At 33.6% G+C, this 25,066-nt stretch overlaps 1 protein-coding gene across 10 annotated transcripts in view; it reads left to right on the forward strand.

Annotated features, from left to right (window-relative positions):
- Positions 1 to 25,066, forward strand: part of LOC115218071 (zwei Ig domain protein zig-8) — a 547,852-nt gene that overhangs the window by 354,126 nt on the left and 168,660 nt on the right. For 6 of the 10 annotated variants that reach the window (XM_036508049.1, XM_036508046.1, XM_036508050.1 and 3 more), the window contains one exon: positions 20,674 to 20,724. The exons of the other annotated variants lie outside the window; for them this stretch is intronic. In XM_036508049.1, coding sequence (XP_036363942.1) covers positions 20,674 to 20,724 — 51 coding nt within the window. The remainder of the gene's footprint in view (positions 1 to 20,673; positions 20,725 to 25,066) is intronic. 10 annotated transcript variants of the gene reach the window in all.

A 25,066-nucleotide genomic window follows, 5' to 3' on the forward strand; every position in this document is an offset into this window, starting at 1 on the left:
GATGGGTAAGTGATTGAGTGGGTGAATGACTGAGTGGTGAATTATGAGGTGGGGGAAGGGTAGGGTGAATAAGAGATTGGGTGGGTGGCTGAGTGGGGAGTGACTGGGTGGGAGAGAGGAAGAGTGAGAGAGAGATTGGGCTGATGAGCAATGGAGTAGGAGAGAGATTAGGTGGGAGATAGAATGTGTTAGGGAGATTGGGTGGCTAAGATATTGGATGTGGAAAAGTCAATGGGTGAGGTACAGGGTAGGTGAATGGCTATATGAGAGAGTGACTAGGTAGGAGGGAAACTGGTTGGGGCAAGTGACAGAGTGAGTGAGAGATAAGGTGGGAGAAACTGGATAAGTGAGAGAGGGGGATTCGACTAAGTGAAAGACTTGGTGAGTGGATGAGTGAAAGATTTTGGTTAAGTGAGAAACTGAGTGGAGAATGACTGGATGTAAGACAGATTTGGTGGGAGAGTTACTAAGTGGTTAGATATAAACCTCAGAATTTCTCTTTTTCATCCAAGGAGAAGTCTTTCAGTAAATAATTCCTACTAACTGGAATTATCATTGTGACATTATTTGTTGTTTGTTTCAAAGAGATTTTTAATGAAAAAGAAATTAAAAATATTTCTTAAAATATGTATTTACTAAATAGTAGTCTGAGAAATATATAACAAAATGCTAATATTTGAATATTGAATGTAGTATTAAGATATGGACCTGTATAGAATTGTGGTGAAGATATATGGGCTTAGTGGTTAGGGTTTTCATCTCACAATCATAAGGGGGTGGGATTGATTCCTAGTGGCGTATTGTGTTTCTGAGCAAGACACTTTATTTTACATTGCTCCAATCTACTCAACTGGCAAAAATGTGGCTGTGTGGTAAGTAGCTTGCCTACCAACCACATGGTTCCAGGTTCAGTCCCACTGCGTGGCATCTTGAGCAAGTGTCTTCTACTACAGCCTCGGGCCGACGAAAGCCTTGTGAGTGAGTTTGGTAGACAGAAACTGAAAGAAGCCCATTGTATGTATGTATATATATATGTGTGTGTTTGTGTTTGCCCCCCTAGCATTGCTTGACAACTGATGCTGGAATGTTTATGTCCCCATCACTTAGCAGTTCGGCAAAAGAGACTGATAGAATAAGTTTACAAAGAATAAGTCCCGGGGTTGATTTGCTCGACTAAAGATGATGCTGCAGCATGGCCACAGTCAAATGACTGAAACAAGTAAAAGAGTAAAGAGTATGTAATTGAAAGGGACGGCCATGTCACATTCTGTGTCATACCGAATCTTCCTGAGAACTACTTTAAGGGTTACGTGTGTCTGTGGAGTGCTCAGCCCCTTGCACGTTCATTTCACAAGCAGGCTCTTCTGTTGATCAGATCAACTGGAACCCTCATCATTGTAACGACAAAGTGCCAGTTTATAGTATTGTGGCACAGATGTAGAATATGTACCTATAGTGTTATGACATAAATGTATAACGTAGTAGTATGGATGTCCATTGTTCAGGTATGATCTTATAGTACGATAGTGGTAGAAATGTAGGGAGAGTATGCAAGGGGGCCAGAGTGCAGATGGGGATCTTATTATGCATGGATCCTTCTCCTTCTTCTTGACCTCCTTCTCATGGGCCTTACCATACACCATACTAGTTCCTCAAAACCATTTCCATGAGAGAGCATGACTTACAGTATTGCACTCATCCTCATAATTTAACATCAACCTTCATTGTTGGAATGGTTTGACTGGAACTGATGTGTCCAAGGACTAAATTGAGTGCCAATGTCAGCTTTGACATGTTTTTCTTTTTTTACAACACTATGTCCTTTCTAACACCAACCACTTTACAGCATGGACTGGGTGTTTTTTTATGCTACCTGCACCATTGAGCTCTGAGTCAGGTGGGGAAGGTCAGCTTCATGCTTGGGGATTGGGGATGAGAGAATTGCTACGCGAAGGGAGGGGAAGAGCAGGTTCCTACAGAGGGCTTTGCATGGCTACCCACACCTAGCATGCAAAGAAAATATGACCTGCAATACCACAAGGTCTTTTCTTTCATAATGTCATTGATAGCATTAACTTACAGTATGACCAATTCCATAGTTGTTGGAACTGACCATACTATATGACTGGTACTTATTATATCAGCCACTTTGAAATAGTAACATGAATCAAGAGTGGTTGTAGCAGCAGCAGCGACAACAGCAGCAGATTTGGGCCTCCGGTCAGGGATGGATTAAATAAAATTCTACAAAGACATTAATCCTCCTGCATTCGGTATTTATTTCTAATTTTAATTTCCATTCATGGAATCATCATTATATTCATTATAGTCATCATTATAACATCGTTATATTCATGCAGTATTGATTGATTTCTTCCATTGATACATGGTCACAGATCAATTGAATTGTCCCAGTTCATGCAAAACTCTGAATCAATGAAAGGCATGTTGTTGTTATCATTGCTGCTGGAGTCATTGTTGTTCTTGTTGCTGCTGTTCTTCTTATTCGTGTTGTTTTTGTCTTTAATTTGTTGCTGTTGTTGCTATTGTCACTGCTGATATTGCTTAGCCCCATATCAGCACTGACTGAACAGACCTATGATCAAAGGTATTCTAGTCATGTCCCCCTCACACATGCACACATACACCTATCCTTCTCTTGGGTGGCAATGCATATCTAGGACTGCATTATCTTCTGTGTCCCCCCCTTTTTAAGATAGAAGCTTGTAATAGGAGAGTCTGAAAACACATAAGGAATTCAAGAAAATACTTGTCAGGCATTGATTTCAATGCTCTATATTAACTATTCAACAAGATTCACTCCCTTTGATGCTAACTCTTCTGTTTTCATCTATAAATAGAAAACTAAACTCAAAACCCTCGAATAATTTAGAAATCCCTGAGTTTATCAGTTTTAAACAGACAACACAATTCAGATCTCATTTTAATTGAAAAAAAAAAAAATTTAAGTTTCTTTCAATTTGAAATTTCATATTTATAAAAACCAGCCATATTTTCATAAATTGATACCAAGGGAAATATTTTAATAAATAAAAAACGCTAATTAGGAATTTATTACCATATCACATGGCTACAAATCTGTGGGGAAGAAGTGAAGTTGATTAAATCTTCCCTAGTATTTTACTGTTATATATCAGCTTGAATCAAAGTGGGATATTATGTGCTCACCAAACCTACAAGAAACAACAGCTAAAATTCCTTTATCACCTAATAAAGAAAGGAAAATTAGGTAATATTAAGTTTAACAGGCCCTTATAAGGGTGCATCAGTTAAGTCTGGAATGCCCTTGTGGATAAACATGCTTGGTTTGGGCTGGCCTAGAGCTAAACAACAACAATAGTTGGTTGCTTCATTCATATTTACGCCTGCTTTTCCATGTCGGTATGGATTAAATGAGTACATATTATTGTGGTCTTATTTTCAAGATAGATGCCTTTCCAATCAAATTTTTATCAGTTTTTTCAAGTAAGGAAGTTTTATTCAAATCATCTTCAAACATGCAGAGATATCAGTTAAGCTCATTCCCTCCATCAAATCGACATTACCTGTATAAGTGCACTGTGTGTCATATGTCAGATGACAACATGATTGTAGAGCAATGTGACACAATGCAATGCCCAGTCTGGGAATCGAACCTAAGATCTCATAATCGTGATTACAACACCTCAACCAGTAAGCTAAGTGCCTTCACGAATATATGTATATATATATATACACACGTTTATATATTTGTTTTGCAAAATTTTTGATGTGAAATCGTGTGTTGAAACAGATATTGTTGTATTTAGGAATGGTCATTTTGTCAGTTTAGCCAATAAAAACACACGCACTATATATTTGGTGTTAGTAAGGAGAGACACACAAACAAGAAAGAAGAAAGCAAAGGACCACTGATGTGGTCACAGGAGTGTGACGAAAGAACTCTGGCCGAAATAAGATTAAGATTAATGTAAAAAATAAAAAACGCTGAAGCAAAGTAACACCAAATATATAGTGCGTGTGTTTTTATTGGCTAAACTGGCAAAAGGACCATTCCTAAATACAACAATATATATATATATATATATATATATAAAAAGAGAGAGAGAGTTCAAATTTACAGAAAAGAAAAGATGAAGACAGGTGTAGAAACAGCAAGCAGGTGTATTAGTTTAATGCTCAGGAAGAATGGGAAAGTCTTTGATGTTTCGAGCCTCTGCTCTTTGACACAAATGATTGAGAGGAAAGTGTGTGTAAATATTTCACTTCTTCCATTCGTTCGACTGTGGCCATGCCAGGGCATCAACTTGAAGAGTGTTGTTGAACAAATCAAACTCAGTACTTATTTTATCAGTTTCTCTTTGCTGAACCATTAAGTTACAGTGATGGAAACAAACCAGCACTGGTTTTAGCAGTAGTGAAGGACAAACACAAAGACACATATATAGATAACTGCATACATACATACATACACACACACATGTATATATATATATGTATATATATATATATATATATATATATATATATATATATATATAGAATAAAATAGATGTAATAGCAAGGGGAAACTCGTTGTTTTCATTGGTACACCTTTAATTTAATTAGGAAACAAAGAAGAAGGAAGCTAAGATGAAGGTAGCATTTACGATTGTTTAGATTTACTTGTTAGGTGTATCGGTTATGTTGTGAAAATAATTGATACATATGTGATGGTAATAGAAGGAAAGATAGTAAGTCTTACGTTAAATTTTGTTCTTGCACTGGTAATTTTGATAATTTTGCTGGGGAGAGGTTTCATTGCAATAGACTTGTTAGTTTCACTGGGCAATTAGAGCAGGATGAATATTATTTAGGTGTGGGTTTCCGAGTTTGACTAAGCGCATTTTATCACATGTGTGTATTAGATTTGTTTTTAGTCACCGGCTGTGTAAGTGAAGGGGGGGTAGCTGTAACTTACGGTGAAAAGAGAGCTAATCATATGAATATTGGACTAGGTAGGGTGGTTAAAATTGTATTATGGCTAAGACTTATATTATTACTAGAGTTTAAGAAGTTCTTAGTGTTATTACCTACCCAGGTAATAACCAGGAGCGACTTTGGATTTGATTATCCCTTAGAGGTATTAAACTCCTAACTGACACCTACACTATATATATATATATGTGTGTGTGTGTGTATATATATATATATATATATATATATGTGTGTGTGTGTGTGTGTATTGATCAGGAACAACTAAATAGAATATGTTTAACTGAAGTGGTCAAATAGCACAGAAACATGTCTATCTTTAACAACTAGATATACTGCAATCTAAATCGAGAAAATTCACCAGAGTTATCTCCATTACTTGTTATTTTTAGACATTGAATACACCTACTGGTAGCTTTGTTTACTAATCTCTTCAATAATCTTGGTTCATTGAAATTTTTCCTCAATATATTCCATACGTCAGACTTTTCCATTTCTGTATTTAGTATGCAGAACACACTGTTGATGCATTTTCCTTCAGCCATTTTGTTGATATGCTAAATTTAATATTATAAGAAGTAACATGTATACTAGATTATCTAAAGAATATGGTGTCAAAGTGATGCTATAAATTTTCTTCTTGTGCTCATAAACCAACAGTGTAAAGGGTTTTGTGAAAGTGGATTTGAAAAGGTTTCACTGATTGGTCTCACACAGGAAATGGTAGAATTGTTTTATGCTGTTTTTCATATACTTTGCTTCAGTTACTTTCGTTCTTCTTATGTTCATTTTTTTCTTCAATCACATTTTCATACACACTTATAATGAACTACTTACACATATTTATATAAATATTTACTGCCAAACGCATATACACATACACACATGCACTCATAAATACATGGATGCATACATAATACATACTACAAACATTCATACATATTTGTAAGTTTGTATGTGTGGGTGTGTATATATATATATTATATATATATATATATAATATATATATATATACACACACACACTCAAATATACACAAAAAAACAAGCTTATATAAATAAATTGAATTGGATTATTTCATCAGTTCTTTAACCTACACTTGCCCCATCTCTTTTCCTCCTCCTCTTCATCAGCATCATTATTCTCAATCGTTTTAGCGACCAATTTTCCATACTTGCATGGATCAGACAAGGTGTAGGTAAATGAAACTGTATGGATGGTGTTGTTTGTTTTTAAGATATGCAGTTATTCTCAGACTTGAGACTGAGTCTGAAATGATTGCAGTAGAACAGACTCTGTTGATATAGCCATGTGATGACTGTACTGATGGTAGCAGTAGAACTGTAACCAGTACTATGAGCATAGAAATCAGTTATCAGTGGGTCCTCCAAACATTTATTCCCTAAGAATCAATGTCAGTGCTTGTCCCTAGTCACTTGATCTGCTAAAAAACTAGTAAATTTTTTCCAAATGCAACGTTAACATTTTAATAAAGGAAGCACATTTTGGATATGGTAGGCTAAGATGTGCAAGGGTTAAGATTTAAAAAAGGCATAAAAAATAGATGGGATGATCACAGCTGGAATGTCACTGATTATAGCAATGGCTAAATTAGGGGCCAATGTGTGTGAAGGGAAGAGACAACAACAACAGTAGCAGCAGCTACAATTATATTTACAGATATATCTTTATACACTCACAAACACACAAGCACGTGACTAAGGTATGTGTGTGTCTGCACTTATATTTATATGAATGTATGTATTGTAAAAGTGTGTGTATGTATGTATACACACACACACTTTTACATACATACATACATATATATATATATATATATATATGTATGTATGTATGTATGTATGTATGTATGTATGTATGTATGTATGTATGTATATATGGTCGCTTTGTCTTTATGTCTATCATCTACTCCCCCATGGTAACTCCACCCTCTACCAACATGCCAAATATAAACTACATATCTATTGAAAAGATGCCAATACCTAATTCTTTAATTCCAGCCAAATATTCTTCAAGACGGTTTACCAATTTTCCTTTCAACTTACCTCATTTACATTATATATTTCAATTTTTCTATTATTTTCTTTTATACATTAACTTAATTTTTATTCATGTATATATAGATATGTGTATATATATATATATATATATATATATATGTATATACATATATATATATATATATATATATATATATAGATGTAGATATGTGTATACATATATATCTTTATCTACATAAACACACACACACACACAAATATATATATATAGAAATATAGATAGATAAATAGATAGATAGACACACACACAAAATGTGCATGTATATACACTCTTTTTCTTTCTTTCTCACATACACATAAATGTCTGTGCACATACATAATATATGCATACACGTCATCATCAGCAGCAGCATTTTTGCATCTGTCTTCCTAGGCTTGCATGAAGTGGATGGATTTTTTCCATTTCAGTGCCTTGCTACTTCATTCTGTGCCTGCCTTGGACTTCCTCTTCTTCAGGTCCCTTCCACTTGGTTTCCTTGGCACCTCTTTACCCGACTGTCAGTTTTCATATATCTCACATATCTGTACCAGTGCAATCTTCTCTCTTGTATGCTGTGTCTTATTCCTCTTATGTCCAGTTTTTCTCATAACTCATCAGTGCCTTGTTGTTTATGCCCTCTTAACTTACACATCCCATGGAGCTTGCTTGTTTCATTTCTATCCAGCCTTCACATATCCCTCACATTCATTACTCATATTTCACTATCATGCAACATTTCACTTCATAGACAAGTATCATATAATCTGCCCTTCACTCTGAAAGAGAATTTTTCTGTTGCATGGAGAAGTAATAGCATTGCTCATATCATTTTGGTTCAGGTTACTATATTTTCTCAACATTTTCCTTCTCTTGCTAATTTGACCTTCTTAAACAATAGTTCTCAAACTGATGAAAGCCAGGCCACCTCCTTCCCATCTCCATCAAAATGTTTGGAAAATATCTGCCCCTCTCCTTCCTTATTAAGGAGAAGATAAAACCAGACATCATCCATAAAATTCTTCATTCTCCACCATGGTGTTCGGCAAATGTTAGGGGTTTAAAACCTGGCAATTTGTCCTGTTTTCAATCCTCACAACTACCCTTCTATTTGAAACCCCAGCTTATGTAAGAGAAGCTATTATCTTCTTTGGAACATCTCAAGCATTTTGAAAGAATTTATTTCATTAAAGCTTTTACTACTAAGTGCTCTTGCATCTGCTACATGTGAAGTCTTTATTCTCTGTCAACCTGCATGTGATCCCATGTGATCCCACTATCTCTCTCTCTCTCTCTTTCACACTTTTAGTTTACAACATGTACACTGTACCGAGTACCTCCTCACCTTTTTCTATAAATCAAGCATGGCCACTTTCTTGATAGTAGTAGAGTTTTGCTTTCTATACTGCAAACTGAAATTTTTGTCATTGCTAGATTTATTTTGAGGTTTCTCAATTCTAGGCTTTGCTTTTACATTTGGAATTTCTTTTCTAAATCTTCAACAGAATCAGCTATAGGATGTAGGTTATCAGCATACAGGAGTTCCTACAGACAATTGGTCTTAAACTCCTCTGTTATGGCCTGGAGAACTATAATATACATAAAAATTTATTTTGGGTTAATTTGGCTGTTTTTGTTAACAGTTTTTATCTTTTTACTTAGTTTTGTTGCTGTTATCATTGTTGTTTTTACTATTGCTGTTTATATTGTTATTAAGATCTTTCTTTCGCTCGTTCTTCTTTCTTTCTTTCTTTTATTCCAGATAGAAAAAAAAATTTTAAATGACAATGCCATCAACTTTTAAATGTCCTCCCCGAAGCAAAAATAATTTCACATGCCTGGTTTTTTTTAAAATGTCTTTTATGATTTCTTTTTAAATCTCTTTAATATTGTATTTCTCTCGCTATCTCTGTGCCCCCCTCTTTCTCTCTCTCTCTTTCTGCATAAATATATATATTTCTATATCTCTGTGTGCCTTCTTCCCGCTTTCCCTCTCTCACTCTCTCTTTCCTTCCCCTCTCTCTAAATTTTTATATGAACTCTACTGAGAAAAGAAAAATGATTGAAAAATATATATTAAAAAATAACAATCAGAAATGAAAACATTAACACAAACATATTGAAAATATTTTTTTTTAAATTTTTAAAAGAAAAAAGAATTTTGAATTCTAATAATAATAATAATAATAATAATAATAATAATAATAATGAGTATGTATTCTGTTTCTCTTTAGTTTTATCTTTTTTATTTAAATTATTTTGCGAAAAGAAAAAAGAAATTAAAATTTATACAATTTATTATATTTTGTTGCTGCTGCAGTTTATATTGCTGTTGTTGTTGCTGTTGTTATTGTAGTTGTTGTTATTTTTTTTCCATCTCTTTAAATATATTCTTCTCCGGTTGTGTTGTTGCTTGTAGACTTGTGAAAACCATTCCTGCTATTATTGATTTCTTTTGCATTTCGGTTTCTTCGGACTAGGCACCGGGCCAAATGTTATGAAGAGAGGTGGGTAGATAGTAGTGGTGGTGCTGGTGGTGGAGGTGGTTTATGAATTGATTCAATTAGACTCCAGTATATTACTGGTTTGATTCAGGTCAGTTTGGTTAGAGGCAATTGACTCCTCTCTTCTGAAATTTCTTTATATTCCTGGCAGAAAAATGTTTCGAATTACGAAACGAAAAAATAAAAAATTGTTTTCGTCCATTAACACTGAACTAAATTTTGAAAGAAGGACTAATTTTATTGTTATCTGCCTGACACAAACAAATTCAATGGTTCAATCTTCATTAGTGTAATAGCATTCCGTTTTTATCCTAGTTCAAACTTTGCTCAAAACAAAAATCAGATTTGAGGTGCATTTCAATAGACATTATTATAATATCACATAAATTTATCCAATTTTCTGCTGAAGGCCAACTTACACTAATTAATTAATAAAAAAAAAAACAGAAAAAAAAGGAGATTTGGAGAGGAATTAACCAACAAATATTGCAGAAACATACTAAAACCACCAACAATAAAGACTATTCTGTTTTCACTTGAAACTAATCCACAGAAGAGGACAAATCAGATGCTGTTATAGTCAGGAATATAGTAGAAATGAATCTAAAAACCTAGTCTTCAGTGAAATAATAGTGTTCTGTTTTCACACAAGAACAATCTTTACTAAAAATAAGCAGACAAAAATTCAAGGCTGAGTGAAATTAAAAGATGTTACTGTAAAATATTTGGCACCAGCATGCATAGATATCGCTCTTGAATGAGTATGGCTTTGTAGTAAAGTGCCACAATTTCATTAATTGTTATAGGTGCTTAGTGTTGTGGAGAGGCAGAGATAACTTCCTGGTGCTTCTGTTTTGGAATCATTGGGACAACAAGGTTGTAACTGCTAAAGAAACTACAGCTGCACCGGCCCTCTGCTGGTGCTCATTCTTAGCTGAGAATATGGGACCAACATGATATAAAGTACCTTACTTAAATACATGATGTACTGCTCAAACCAGGAATTGACCCACTCAGCTTATGATCAGGAGGTCAATATTCTAACCACTAGGCCTTATATGAACTCACAATCTGGTACAAATGAATCCAAAGTGAGAGTCTTCAGTCACATGACAATGTTAATGATGATGTAGCACTAATACTTGTTACATCAATTCTTCAAAGCATTCACCATCTCCTTCTACTATGTTCCAAACTCAGAAGTCCAAAATGATTACAGTAAAACCATGGACCTAGTATCAGTCAGTCCTAGGCATTTGTACCAAGCCCTTGACCTCTAAACCCAAGATATCTTAATTTTGTGAAGAGTATCTAATTTTTCTAGAAGTGATTTATTCTCATTTGATACGAGATCATCATTGTCATCATCAGCATCATCATCCACACCATCATCAGCATTATCAACACCATCATCACCTCCATCATAACCACCGCCATCACCACTACCACAGCCGTCATCATCATCAACAGCATCACTACCACAACCATCATCGTCATCAACACCACCACTACCATCATCACTGCCAAAGCCATCATCATCATCATCATTTTAGCATTCATGCTTCTAGGCTGGTATGGGTTGGATGGGAAAGACATTATTGATTGTGATCATTGTTGTGGTGGGATTAGTGTCAATGTTAATGTTGGTGGTGGTAGTTTAATAAAGTACCCTGCATCATACCTAGAGATCAGTTGCTGAGGTCAGTCTAACCACCACTGTGAGGCACTTAACTCTCAGTGGCTCAGTCGTCTATGGGCCTCAGATTGGTAGAGTTCACAGTTATACACATGAGGGAACCATGATGGTGAAGTCGACTACAGTAGATCAGGAAGGAAGTCTCTGACAATCTGCAATTTTCACAGATTACAGTTCCAATGCTGCAGTTAAAACTCTTCAATTGACTTACATTGCAGATTGCTTTGGATCTAGTATAAACATCACTTTATTCCATTTCCAAAGTAGATAACTGGGCATAAACAGCATTCACCCACATTTCATCCTTGCTCAAGTCACCTAAATCACTAGGGTTTTCATTTTGTTTTTTTTTTCTTCTTTTTTTTTGTTTGGAAGATTTTAATTTTTGAAATATATATCTCATTTTTAAAGTATATATTTTACATCTAAAGGGTAAAGACCCCCTTCGGTCATGTGTGACCATGGGTTTGCACCTAGAGAGTTACCCTCTGAGGCACAAGTCTGGGCAAGGTTGTTTTTATGGAAGACCAGCAGTCGCCCATGCATACCGGCCTCCCCTCTCCACGCCACCAGTGTTATCCAAGGGAAAAACAAAGGTCGATACAGCTTGGCACCTGTGACGTCGCAACTCATTTCTACAGCTGAGTGAACTGGAGCAACGTGAAATAAAGTGCTTTGCTCAAGAACACAACACGCAGCCCGGTCCGGGATTCGAACTCACAACCTCACGATCGTAAGCTCGACGCTCTGACCACTGAGCCATGCGCCTTTACATCTACACCATATTTTAATCAGTATAGTTATTACACTGATCCATATCAGAAGCCTTATTCTTTGGTATATATATACACACATATATATATATATGTATATGTATGTATATATATATAACTAAATGTATAATTGTATATATATATATATATATATATATATATATATATTTACACACACACACGTATGTGTGAGTATACATAAGTACAAATGTGTTTTTGTGTGTGTGTATATATTTATATAGTCTCACCCAGATGCAAGACATTAAAGGAATATGTACAGAGAAATACTAAATTTGATGTGTGTGTGTGTACATACACACATATATATATATATATATATATATCCAGGAATAAGACCACTCCTACCAAAAGTAATTGGTGTTTGAACATGTTGAAATATGGTGTAGATATAAATTTTTGAAAATTTATCTTTTAAAGATAACACTAATAATGTGATAGATGATAATATCAAGTACAAGAATTTATACCAAATATTTAAATATTCAAGACTTGGAAAGAGTGGAAAACAAGCAAAATTATCTAGGATTATTTTGGACCTTACCCTAATGGTTATCCAGAGTTCCTTAATTATTTCTTTGTTAGCTTCTACTGAGAAATTTAGAACCACAGAAAATCAGTAACATTTATAAGTATTATTTTAATGAAGACTCTAAATCTTACATGTATATCTTATAAACTCTACATTTTCTTAGGTACAGCACATATCTTTTTGTTTAGGGTGATTGGCTGAATGTGTGTCTATGTGATGTATGTGTTGTACATGTATTGTGTGTAATATTAAGATGATGAGCATATGTTTTATTATGATTTTGTGGTAGGTGTGTTTGTGATCTAGTATGTATTGTATTCAGCAGAGTGCATGTGAATGAGGATCTGGTGTGTGTGTACGTGTGTGATGAAATGTAAGTGTATTGACTCAGTTACTATATGGCTGTATTTATGTTGCTGTGCCATTTTCAGTGTTTGACTCATCTACATTACATATTATTAAATTTCACAACATTTACTTTGACAACCATATGGTGTTTGTTTGTTGTGTCTGTATGGTTTGGAATCTCAGCTTGCAATTTTCAAGCACCAGTTGGTTGTGGACCACAAAAATTGGACTATGGTTTGTACAGCATTTAATGTTGCGAGTTGTGTGTTTTAGATTTCAAATCACTGTTTGTTACAGTATATGGTTTTGGATCACAGTATGTAGTTGTGCTTCACGCTATGTGATGATGGATCACAGTGTGGATCTGGGTCACAGTGTGTGGTTCTTATTCACACTGTGTGGATTTTGGTTACTATGTGTGTTTTTTATCACAGTAATTATACATCACAGTGTGTGATTGTGGATCAAAATGTGAGGGGTCCAAATGAATAATTATGGGTTATAATGTGTGCTTTTGAACTCGCATTGTGTAGTCGAAGGACCCATCGTGTGGATTTGTATTTCAGTAAATCACAGTGATTCACTGTATGTGGTTGTGGATTGGTGTCTGGTTTTAGGTAACAATGTATATTTGTCAGTCACAGTGAGTGGTTGTGGTTCACATTTCATGATTTATAATCACAGATTAACGATTAAGATTGCAAGATCTGATTTACAGTTAAAGTGTTTTGATGTGGCTCATAAATTGTGGTTTTCGATATCAGGATATGGATTACAATTTGTATATAATTTAAGCTTGCATTATGTTTTCTTTGCTCACATTGAGTGGTCTTCAATCACATTGAGTGGGCTTCAATCACATTGAATGACCTTCAAAAACATTGGACGGTTTCTCCATCACAGATTGGCATTTTCAGTCACCTGATATTATTTCTTTCAATCAGAAAAGCATCAATACTTTATTGATTATACAAGATTATTAAATCAAGTACATGGCTTTACCAACAAAATACATTATGCACACACACACACACACACACACACACTGTGGTTTGGAACTTAGCATTCTGCTGTTTGGTTTGTTGCACCCATAATTTTTTTTTAAATTTCTGCTGCTATTGTTGTTGTTATTTGAAGATAGGGAGTAGAGCTAGACAGCTTGTATGAAGTACATATGTGTCTCAGAAGTGGCATTCTGTTTGTAATAATTCTATATTATAAAGACATATTTTCCACAGATGAAGAACTATGAAACCCTCAATCTGCCCAAATTCCACTTTTGCCAATAATTAATAAGAATATTCTAACACTCCAAAACTCTGAGGTCCTATTTAGATAATTTGGTTCTCTATATACGTAAACCTAAGTGTATCCATACAAATCTGTCAAATTCAACTATATCTCTGGAGAATGGAAAAAGAAAAAAATGAACAGTTTTAATTGATTTTCAATCCTTATTGGTGGAGGGTCTTGTCAGAAATATCTACTTCACTTGACCAATCCCAGAGAGACAAGTAACCATTCTATTTACATATACACATCAGCGAACCGGTGATGTTAATTTGCCTACCATTAATGTTTAACTTTATTTAATGTCAGTGACTTGTCATCAGAGAAGCCTGTTCACAATGTATCAAGATATGATATAATATATATATTCTCACATGGTCAACATCCAAGCATATCAGTTCTATCTATCTCTATGTAGATTAAAATAAAATTATGAACAACCTCAATCAATTTCTAACTCTTATTGGAGTCTTATCAGAGGTGTTTACAATACTTGACCAATCCCAGAGACACCAGTGGCTAATCCATTTATGTCTGCATCAAATCCAGTATCTTCAGAGTGCTAGAAGCCACTTATTTGCATATTAGTGTTTAAGATTTTATTTAATATCAAAGTCTTGTTAACAGAGAACTCAGTCCACACAGTATCAAGATATGATATATGTAAACCTATTTAGTAGACATACAAACATGTCAAATTTACTTATTTCTCTATAGATTAGAAAAATTAACCTCTTAATTATGTTGTTTAATCATACTATTGGTATTGCTGTATGGTTAAGATATTATAGCTGTGATAGAAATTATGGAAGTATTTATGGACTATAGGGCCATTTGAGGTCTATAGAGCCATGTATGTAAAAGGCTGTTTATTAACTAATGAAAAATCTAGGGATTATAGCTTAGTCATCTGAAGGCTCATTGGAATAAGTTACTAGAGATTCTGGAACATTTTTCCTTTACTTGGAGGGATAAAAGCCAAACCCACCACTGGTGGGGCTTGAACCCAACAAAGTTGTTATTTAACATATTTAACAAGAAGTAGTACAGTACCACAAACTATGGAATGTTTTATTCTGAGATACCTTCTAATGTAAGAACCATACTACCTCTGCCTGTCAGTGTACAATGATTTGGAGAAATATTTTTAGCTTTGACTAAATAAAATTTAGTTGAAAGTTGATTCAGTAGGAAATACTCAGAGTATAAAGGAACACAACTAAATTTTATGATAGCTGGTGTATGACTAGAATGTGAGGGTGATTGATTCAACCAAATAATATACATATTTTGTAATTTCAGTCAGGGGGAATGGAAAGTAAAGTTATCACTTGTATGATTTTAACATAGAATATAATTGGACAAACTGCTTAGCTTAATCCACCATTATAGTATTTGAACCACCCTTTATCTTGATTTCTTGTATCATCATCAGGACACATATTTGAAAAGTATAGCTGATCAAATGAACCTCATTATATGACTAGTATATATTCTGTTGACCCCTCTACCTTCAAATGAAAGGCAAAGCTGATCCAACTTAGAAGGTTTTAAATTCAAAATGTTAAACCTGTGTAAGTAAATACTACAAGGTTTCTACTTACTCAGTCTAGCACACTACACCCTCTGTCACACCACTAATCTGCTTTTTGTTACTTCACCTTGTTTTCTTACAAGTCATTGAACTGTGTAGATTGTTTTAGAAATATGATTAATGATTGTACAGTAGTGGTGGAGTGTTCAGCAAGAAGGCTTGCTGAAAACCTCCATTGTTCAACAGTTTCACTTAACAGATCTTATTAGGATTATCTACTTCCTTTGATGGTTTTAGAATGTAACACCTTTATCACCATTTTTCTGTCGAAATACACTGACTTTGTCTCAATTAATTTTGAGCTTAATGAAGAAATTAGTAAAATAACTCTGTCATTATTAAGCTGGTGTTTTGAAACATAAATTAGCATGATATTTTGATGGAAGATTATTATGTAAATCACTTTGAAAGGTTCTAAAATATATCCAGGGGTAGTGCCAGGTGAGTTGGTATCAAAAGGGTTATGCATAATTGCTTAAAGGAGATTTTTTTCTGTCAATTTAATTTGATAATCTCAGTTGACAAAATTTATTTTAATTTACTATATTACGTGAATTGGAACTCTCTGTAATAGTACTGTAATTTGTTATGTGTTATCAAGAGAGATTTTCATTTAGGGATGGGAAAAACTAGAGCTTCTATAGAGTGACTGAAAGATTGGAGAATTTGGGAAGATTAAAAAGGGGTTGTTATACAAGATTATTGGTTGTAATTCATTGTACTTGAGGAAAATATGTGTTGTGGTGGGTGGATGGTCCTGTCATTTGATGAGTTTAATGTAGAATAGGGTTTAACAGGAGAACTATCATTGAGAAACTGCAATCAAAACTAGACACTGAATCCTATGACAAGGCCAGTACTGAATCCATGTAAAATAAAATGTTATGTACAGAAGCAAAAAACAGCGAGTTATATGAAGCTGATATGAACTTCTGATCTAAAAGCTGGTTGTTGAACAGTCTATCTAAGAATCTATATATCTGTTCTGTTTCTGAATTTCTACAAAATCAGAAGTGAAGACTAAAGAAAAAAGATTGATTGTTACTAAACAGGAAATATTAAAAATGTTTTCATAACTTTTTTTGCAAGAAGAAGGGTAGCTATCCTAATGAACTCTTCAGAGTACAAAACGTTTTAGATGATCCTGATTTTCAATGGCATAACACCTTTGGAGGTCTTATGAACTATGAAGGGCCTATGAACCTTTGAAGTTGAAGCTTATTCTAAACTGGGAGCCTGGGCCTAGCTCTTTTCATCAGAATGGACACCACTAAAAGCACATGAAGGCTAAGTTGGATAATGGGTGATCAATAAAGTCTACCACATAAATATATTGTATTGGATTGATTAGACCATTTTGCTAGCATTTCACAATATCTATATAACAATATCATCTGGATAGGATATTGAATACTTTATCCGTGGTAAATTTATGGTAGAAAGAACTGTTGTTGTGGTGATGGTATAAGCCCCAGATCAGCCCTGATGAAACAGAACTGGGATTAAAAAATTTTCCGGCCATAGCTATCCCATTGTATTCAGAATTAGTGTATTTGAGATCATATTATCCACTGAGTCTCTGTAGGCATGTGCATGTTTATATGTATGTATATGTGTGTGTATTAGATAGGATATCCACCAAGTGGTCGATATTTTCCTTGACCACAAGACATTACAATAAACCTTTAAGATTTGGTAATTAAGGATATTTTGTAAATTAATGAAAAAAAATTAGTTATCATTCCACCGGTCCACCCACCACCTGTTGAGCAGATAGTGGGGAAGAAGAGATAAAGAATGATACAGTACAAGGGGGGAACAGGCTGCATGCTCCAGCTGCCATAAGTATTGGCACTTGTAAAAGAGAGAGAGACTTGTAGAATAAGATGGATAGGTAGATAGATAAAGTGACATACACACACACACACACACGTGAGAAAGAAGCGGAGAGAAGAGATAACTTGATGATAGGTAAGGTACACCTTGGCTGTAGATAATTGCAGGGACTTTGTATGGTGGAAGGGGGTTCACCCCAGCCTTGTTTTTTTGGTAGATGAAGAGATTTGGGTAAATGGCATGTTTTGATTTTGTTTCTTTAATTTTTTTTTTAATTAGAAAAAAAAAAAAAGAGAAATGACCTTCCTTAAAGACTTCCCAGACAGCTAGACAACTGCCTTAATAATTGTGTAATGATTCACAATATTGGTCAAAAGAGTCTTTCTGAAAGTAAAAATTTACAGAAAACAGACTTTAAATTTATTTACAGACGCATTGTTTTATCCTTCCAATTTATCCCACCACACCTGCTTTTTATTAAATTTTTTTTAAAGATTTTATTAACAAAATTACTAATTTGTAATAATACTTAAACAAAATATGAAAATTAATCAAAAACTAATCTTCTGATATAAATTTATATCTCATAGCTTCAATTTAGAAATAAGCTTGTGTTGTAATAATAATTATCATTATCAATATTTTTTCAGGAATAAATTAACCATTATGAATTTAGAAATAAACTGATATTGCTGCATCCAATAAAGAACAGTTTATAATCATTAATTTTATCATTATTATTAATATTACAATTGTTATTATAGCTATTATTATTATTGGATGGCAGGATTATTAGAGTGCTGGATAAAATGTAATACATTATTTAGTTATGTCCCTTTGTGTTCTAAGTTTAAATGCTACCAGGGTCTTTTTTACTCTTCATTCATCCAAGATTGATAAAATAAAATACCAATTATGAACTGAGGCTGGTTTAATAAAATCTTCCCCTTCTCAAAGGCTGTGGCCTTGTACTTAAGTCTGACAGAATCATTTGAGTAACAGGGGGAAAATGCATTGTGTTATTTGTTCCAGCTTTTTATATTCTGAGTTCAAATCCTGCGAAGATTTTCTTTGCCTTTCATCCTCTGAGATCGATGGAATGAAATTCCAGTCTAGTTCTGGAATTCATATAATTGACAAACCACTCCTCCAAAATTTCAAGCCCTGTGCTTACTTTTACCAACACGACTGAGATTGATGAATTGGCGAAATCATGAAAATGTCTGACAAAAGGCATAGCAGTATCTGTTTGGCTCTTTATGTTTTGAGTTCAAATCTTCTGAGATCAACTCTGCCTTTCATCACACCTGTGTTAAGAAAAGAAATTACCTGTGTAGTATTGGGTTAGATGTAATCAACAAACACCTTTCCTTCAAAGTCACTAGCCTCCTGCCTATATTAGAATCAATTCTTATAGAGCAATGATGGTAGAATGGTAGAGTACCAAACTAAATACCTTGTGGTATTGAGTTATAACTGCCTACATTCTGAAGTCAAGTTACTTCTATGTCAGCTTTGTCTTTCATCTTTCTAGGTTCAAACTATTTAAGTACCAGTCAAGTACTAAGAGTCATTTAATTAATTTCGCCATCCTACAGTTTGTGTCTCATAAATCCTCATTGTTTTCCATTTATTGTATTGTGCCCAATGTTATAACCCCCCCCCATGACCAATGACAGAAATCACTACTATAATAATAATAATAATATCAATAATAATAATGATAATAATGCCCTGATGTAGTACCAAGCACTGGCTCTCATGGATTCTGATCTCAACAGATTGGAAGTGTTATCATGTTCATGTTTTGTCTTGGTATAAAAGATGGGCTACAACAAATATTCTGCTCAATACCAGATTTGCTTGACAGTTGTTTGACCTTAACCAGTTGAGCATGTCCTTTGGTGGCTGATGATATATGCATCTCTGATCACAAGTAAAAGTAGTGGGGGAGCATCATAGTCATGTGTTGAGAGGAATTCTTTGGGGTTTGAATAATTTACCCCTGGAAGCATGGGTGTTTTGTTCAGCATCCTTAAACAACACTTATTCAGGGACCTTTTGAGCAGGACGGGCTACTTGCCCCACCTGCAAAGTCATGTGTTGTTTATCTTGATATGAGACCACCATGTCACACACATATGGTTGTGATGCGTGTGCCTGGTGTACCCTCATCAGACTGGTAGCCATGATGAGTATTTTGGGCTTTGCATATTTGTACCCCAGTGTCACTTTGGTAGCATGCACTGCTTCCTCACTCAATAATAATAATAATAATAATAATAATAATAATTACTAATTAACTGTTAATAATAAACTGTCTGTGGCTTGGCAGAAAGAACAAACATTTTGATAGTGTTTTATTTTCAGCTACCACAGAAGAATGAAAATTGATACGGGCAGGATTTGAGCTCAGACTGTAAGGGGACAGAACTAAATAGAGTAATTAATGCTTATATACTACCTAGACACTGGTAATCCTTTCTAATATAGGCACTAGGCCTATATTATTTTAGCGGAGGGAGTTAGTTGATTATATTAACACCAGTGCTCCACTGGTACTTAATTTATCCATGATGAAAACAAAGATGGCCTTGGCAGCATTTGAACTCAGAATGTAGTGAAGCCAGAAAAACATGCTGCTATGCATTTTGTCCAATGTGCTAAGGATTCTGCCAGCTTGCTGCTGCCTTGACTGTATCACTAGTAATGCTTATGATAAATATAAATATGATCCTTTTATTTTGTTACTGACAAATGTGTGACTTTACTCAATGTCCTTATGTTGACAAATACACACACATGCACACACTCTTGCATACACCAACATTCATATATACAATTACGCAAGAAGAGAGTTAGACAGCAACATTATGCTTAATTTCTTCTAAGTGTAAAAAAACTAAAATAACAACAACAAAACTACCCCAGGATCAGACAAACAAGCAGTGGTGAGGATTAACATTTTGTTCCGAACAATTTCCAATAAATGTAGATTATCCGTTTACTAAAAATAATCCTTTCTGTATTAACTTTACCTGATCTCGTAGGAAACGTTCACCCTGAGAGCCATCCCAGCAATGACGAGAAGAAACCCAATGGTAAGTCTTAGTATAAGCTAACTATTGTATTACAGTCCAAAGTTTATCTAAACACAAACGTTGCCTATGATGATGATATTATTATTATTATTATTATTATTATTATTATTATTATTATTATAACTGTCTTTTTTTTTTTTCTTAATTTCAACGTAGCTGCAAATTTAGAGGCCAAAATGTTTGTTCATATATCCATCCTTATTTTTCATTGTTTATTATTTTTTTGTGTTTTGCTATTATTATTATTATTATTAATTTTTACTATTATTACTACTTCAACTATTAATATCATTTTCACTATTCTTCTTCTTATCTTTTATTTATTTATTTTATTGTTATTATTATTTTTCAATGTCCTTGAAGTTAGTTTTTTTTTCTTTTGCTTTGCTTATGTGTATTTCTCATTTAAAGCATTTCAAAGAATTTGTTTTAAAAAAGCCAAGGGAAATAACTCTAAACACTTTTTTTTTACTAATGGTCATTTTTAAAAATATTTTTTATATTTAAATATAATATAAATATACTCACACACGCACACACACACACACATACATACACACACACACATATATATATACAAACACACACACACACCCTTTTCCCATTACCTTTGCATGTTACCACATTAGGCAATATGTTCAGCAAAATACCAAATGTGTATGTATACATACATATATATACACACATGCTCACAAACACTCATGAATGTATTTGTGTGTGTATGTATATATATATGAATCTTTATATATATATATATATATATATATATATATACACACACACCTGTCTGTCAGTATAAATAATAATAGTAGTAAATAATAGTAGTCTGACATATGTTGCTATTAATAATTTAGACTATTGAAAAATATCATTATCATTATTATCATTATTATTATTATTAGCTTCAAACTATTGGAGGCTATTTCTAACCTCCAACCATATGTAAATAGACGTTAGGCATCGAGGGAGAGGATAATTAAAATCTGGTTTTTGAGAGGGTTGGGTGTGAAGTCGATCATTATTAATTACATCGTTAACATGGAAGGACAAGATTTTGGCAGTTTTTTTTTTCATTTTTAGTTTGTTTTTATTTTTCATCATCATCCCTCTCTGCTCTTTCTCTTTGTTTCTCTCTCTCTCTCTCTTTTCTTTTTTTTCTTTTTTGTAAACTTCAATTTTCACTTTAAGCATTAACATGTTTATTCTAATTTCTGCCTTAAAAAATGGAATTGATTATGTTCAGACATGTGAATCAGTGACAACAAAAATAGACTATAAATCTCTGTGATATTGACCAAAGTTGGAATGCTTCCAAGTTTAAGGGGGAAAAAATTTTTTTTTCAAAACATTTGTTTATTCCTTCCGTCTTCTTAAAATTGGCATCATTTTGTCTGTCCAAGGTTGTGATAAGGTTAAAAAGGTCAAAACCATTGTTTTTACATTCTAGCATGTTAGCTTCCAAACATATCATCTCATATGCAGCTGTTCGTTTTGAAAAGCACTAGAATATTTTGGTTTATAACAAAAAAGATATCAGAAATGCAGAATGGAAATAACAATAATAATAATAATAATAATAATGATAGTAATAATAACGATGATGATGATGATGATAATAAAATGTCAAAAAATATAAGATGCTAAAAAATGTGGGGGAATGAAGTAAAATAAAATAGAAGTAGAGCGAACTCTTTTTGACTAATGGAAGCAGCATTTGTTGTTATCGCAACGTTGAGAGATGTCTGCATGCATACTTTATTTGTTACCATTTGTAAAAGAGTGAGCTAGAGGGGGAGATAAACATGTATCATTCTATATTCCTTCAATGTATGTTATCTCTGCACTAAATTGATTCCTAGCAGATTATTTATTGTACGGATTTACTTGTTTGCTATTTCAATTTTTAAATTAAATGTAAATTATAAATACTTGATAAAATTTGTCAAAATTGGAAGCAAATTTCATTACAAGTCTCCAAGTTGTTAGTGCATTGTGTTAGGATCTTACATATACCATTTCTTTAACTTTTTACTGAAAAAATAAATGATAATCCTGTGTAGATTGTTGCAATCATCCAATTTCTGTTTTATCTTTTTTTTTCTTCTCCATTTTCTTTCCTGTTAAGAAATGTTTGGTCCAAACATCGTTTTTACTCCCAACTTTATGCAAACATCCTTCTTTTTAATTCATTGACGACAATATTTACAGTTTCCCAGTAAATCACATTTGGTAATAGTTGTTATTACACAGTACTGGGAAAGCTTTGGTCTATGAAAGAATTAAAGTTACTGCCAGCTCTGGATATACATTTAGAATACATACAAGTATTAGTAGCAGGAGCTGCTGTTGTACTGTGGTGGTGCCATCTGTGATCTATTTAACCCTTTCGTTATCAACCCAGCTGAAGCCAGCTCTGGCTCTGAGTTTTGAACTAAAATTTTCTACCAAACCTTAGTCACAATTTATGTTCCTAACACTAGCTGAATGATAATTAAGTTATTTTACTAAATTCTTTGTTATATTTAAAATTAATTGAAAGAAGCACAGGTGCATCTCAAAATAAATTCAGTAAGGAAAGGGTTAAATTCTGAGATTTATCTAAGAACTTACGATTAAGGCTTGTGGCTTAGTGGTTAGGGCATTCAGCTCATGATCATAAGGTTGTGAGTTCAATTCCAAGTGATGCATTGTGTTCTTGAGTAAGACACTTTACTTCACACTGCTCCAGTCCACTCAGCTGCCAAAAAGGAGTAGTATCTGTATTCAAAAGACTAGCCTTGACACATTCTGTATCATGCTGAATCTCCCTGAGAACTATGTTACGGATAGACGTATCTGTGGAGTAGGGTACATATGCCAGCCGCTCACATGTTAATTTCAGAAGCAAGCTGTTCTGTTGATCGGATAAACTGGCATTCTCATCGTCGTAACTGATGAAGTGCCAGTAAGATTAAGGACTGACAATTTACAAGAAAACTAACAAGTTAAAATTCTTTGATAACTATTGATTTCAATCATAGACACGAGCCACAAACCTCTTTATGGAGAGAGGTGGACTATATAGGATTATATCAACTGCAGTCCTTTGGGGATTGATAAAAACTTAGTTTAATCAAATCCAGCTGGAATCAAACTTTGCATACCTATAAAGGTATGCAACTAAAATATAGCTAATCATTTTATCTGATACTTCACTGCCATTTTGTCTGATCCTCTCCTGATTTGGCCAAAACACAATTATTTTGTCTCATGTTCTACCAATTTTTCTAATCCTTCACTATTCTTTTGATATGAAATTCCGATTTCTTACGGAAACATTTCTTATTATTAAGTTCTAGTAATAAGGTGTATTGATAATTATTAGAAAGCATTTTGATAATCATTAAAATCTGCTTAGGGAATGGAAGTATAATGTTTATTTACAGCTTTTTACATTGGTGTATAGATGTGAGCTGTACCTCCCCTTGGATAAAGTTATTACTGTATTTCACTTCATGGTCTCATTTACAGTTGTTTACATTGGGTTGTAACAGTGAGCTGTGCCTCTAATCATAAATGTTTTATAATTTCTTACACTGACCTATTTGAATGGTAGGTGTAGATGTTTTAGAATCTTGCTTCTACATACAACATTATGTTGGTGATTGGATATGAAGAGTGGAACATCCAGTACCCTGGCATTTAGCATATAGTCATATACTTTTCCGTAGGCTTGGTGAATTATTTCTCTCTACAGCAATATGAAATCAGATCCAACTGATTTTACTATATTCTCATCAAGCATATGGATATTAGAGAAAATTTTCAATGATAATGCTATGATGATGATAATGATAGCAACAACAACAATGAATAATGACAATAATTACACACTTTCAGTTAAGTAATTTAGTTGGTGAAGCACAAATATAGATTTGGTGGGGTGGTGGGCTTTAATAAAACTTTTTAAGGGACAAAAATTGAAATGCTGAACCACATTGATATTGATATGCATGTTAGAACACAAACACATACATGCATGTGCATCTGTCTACTTACATGTACACACACAATGTATGTATGTAAAAATATATGTAATACAAGCATACATATATATGTATGTTACATATATACCTGTACAAATATATACATGTTACATACATACTCGTACATATAAACTATGTATATATGTTACATGTATACACATATATACATGATATATACATATATTAATGTTTGTTTATATCTTAAGTTATAATAAAAACAATTTTACATTGAAGTGAAAGATTCCGCACTGCTTTTTGTAGAGTACATACTTAGCATTCTTTAACAAGAACAATATTGACAGTGACTTTGAAGGTTC

This window comes from Octopus sinensis, linkage group LG12, assembly GCF_006345805.1.
Source record: "Octopus sinensis linkage group LG12, ASM634580v1, whole genome shotgun sequence".
Taxonomy (NCBI): domain Eukaryota; kingdom Metazoa; phylum Mollusca; class Cephalopoda; order Octopoda; family Octopodidae; genus Octopus; species Octopus sinensis.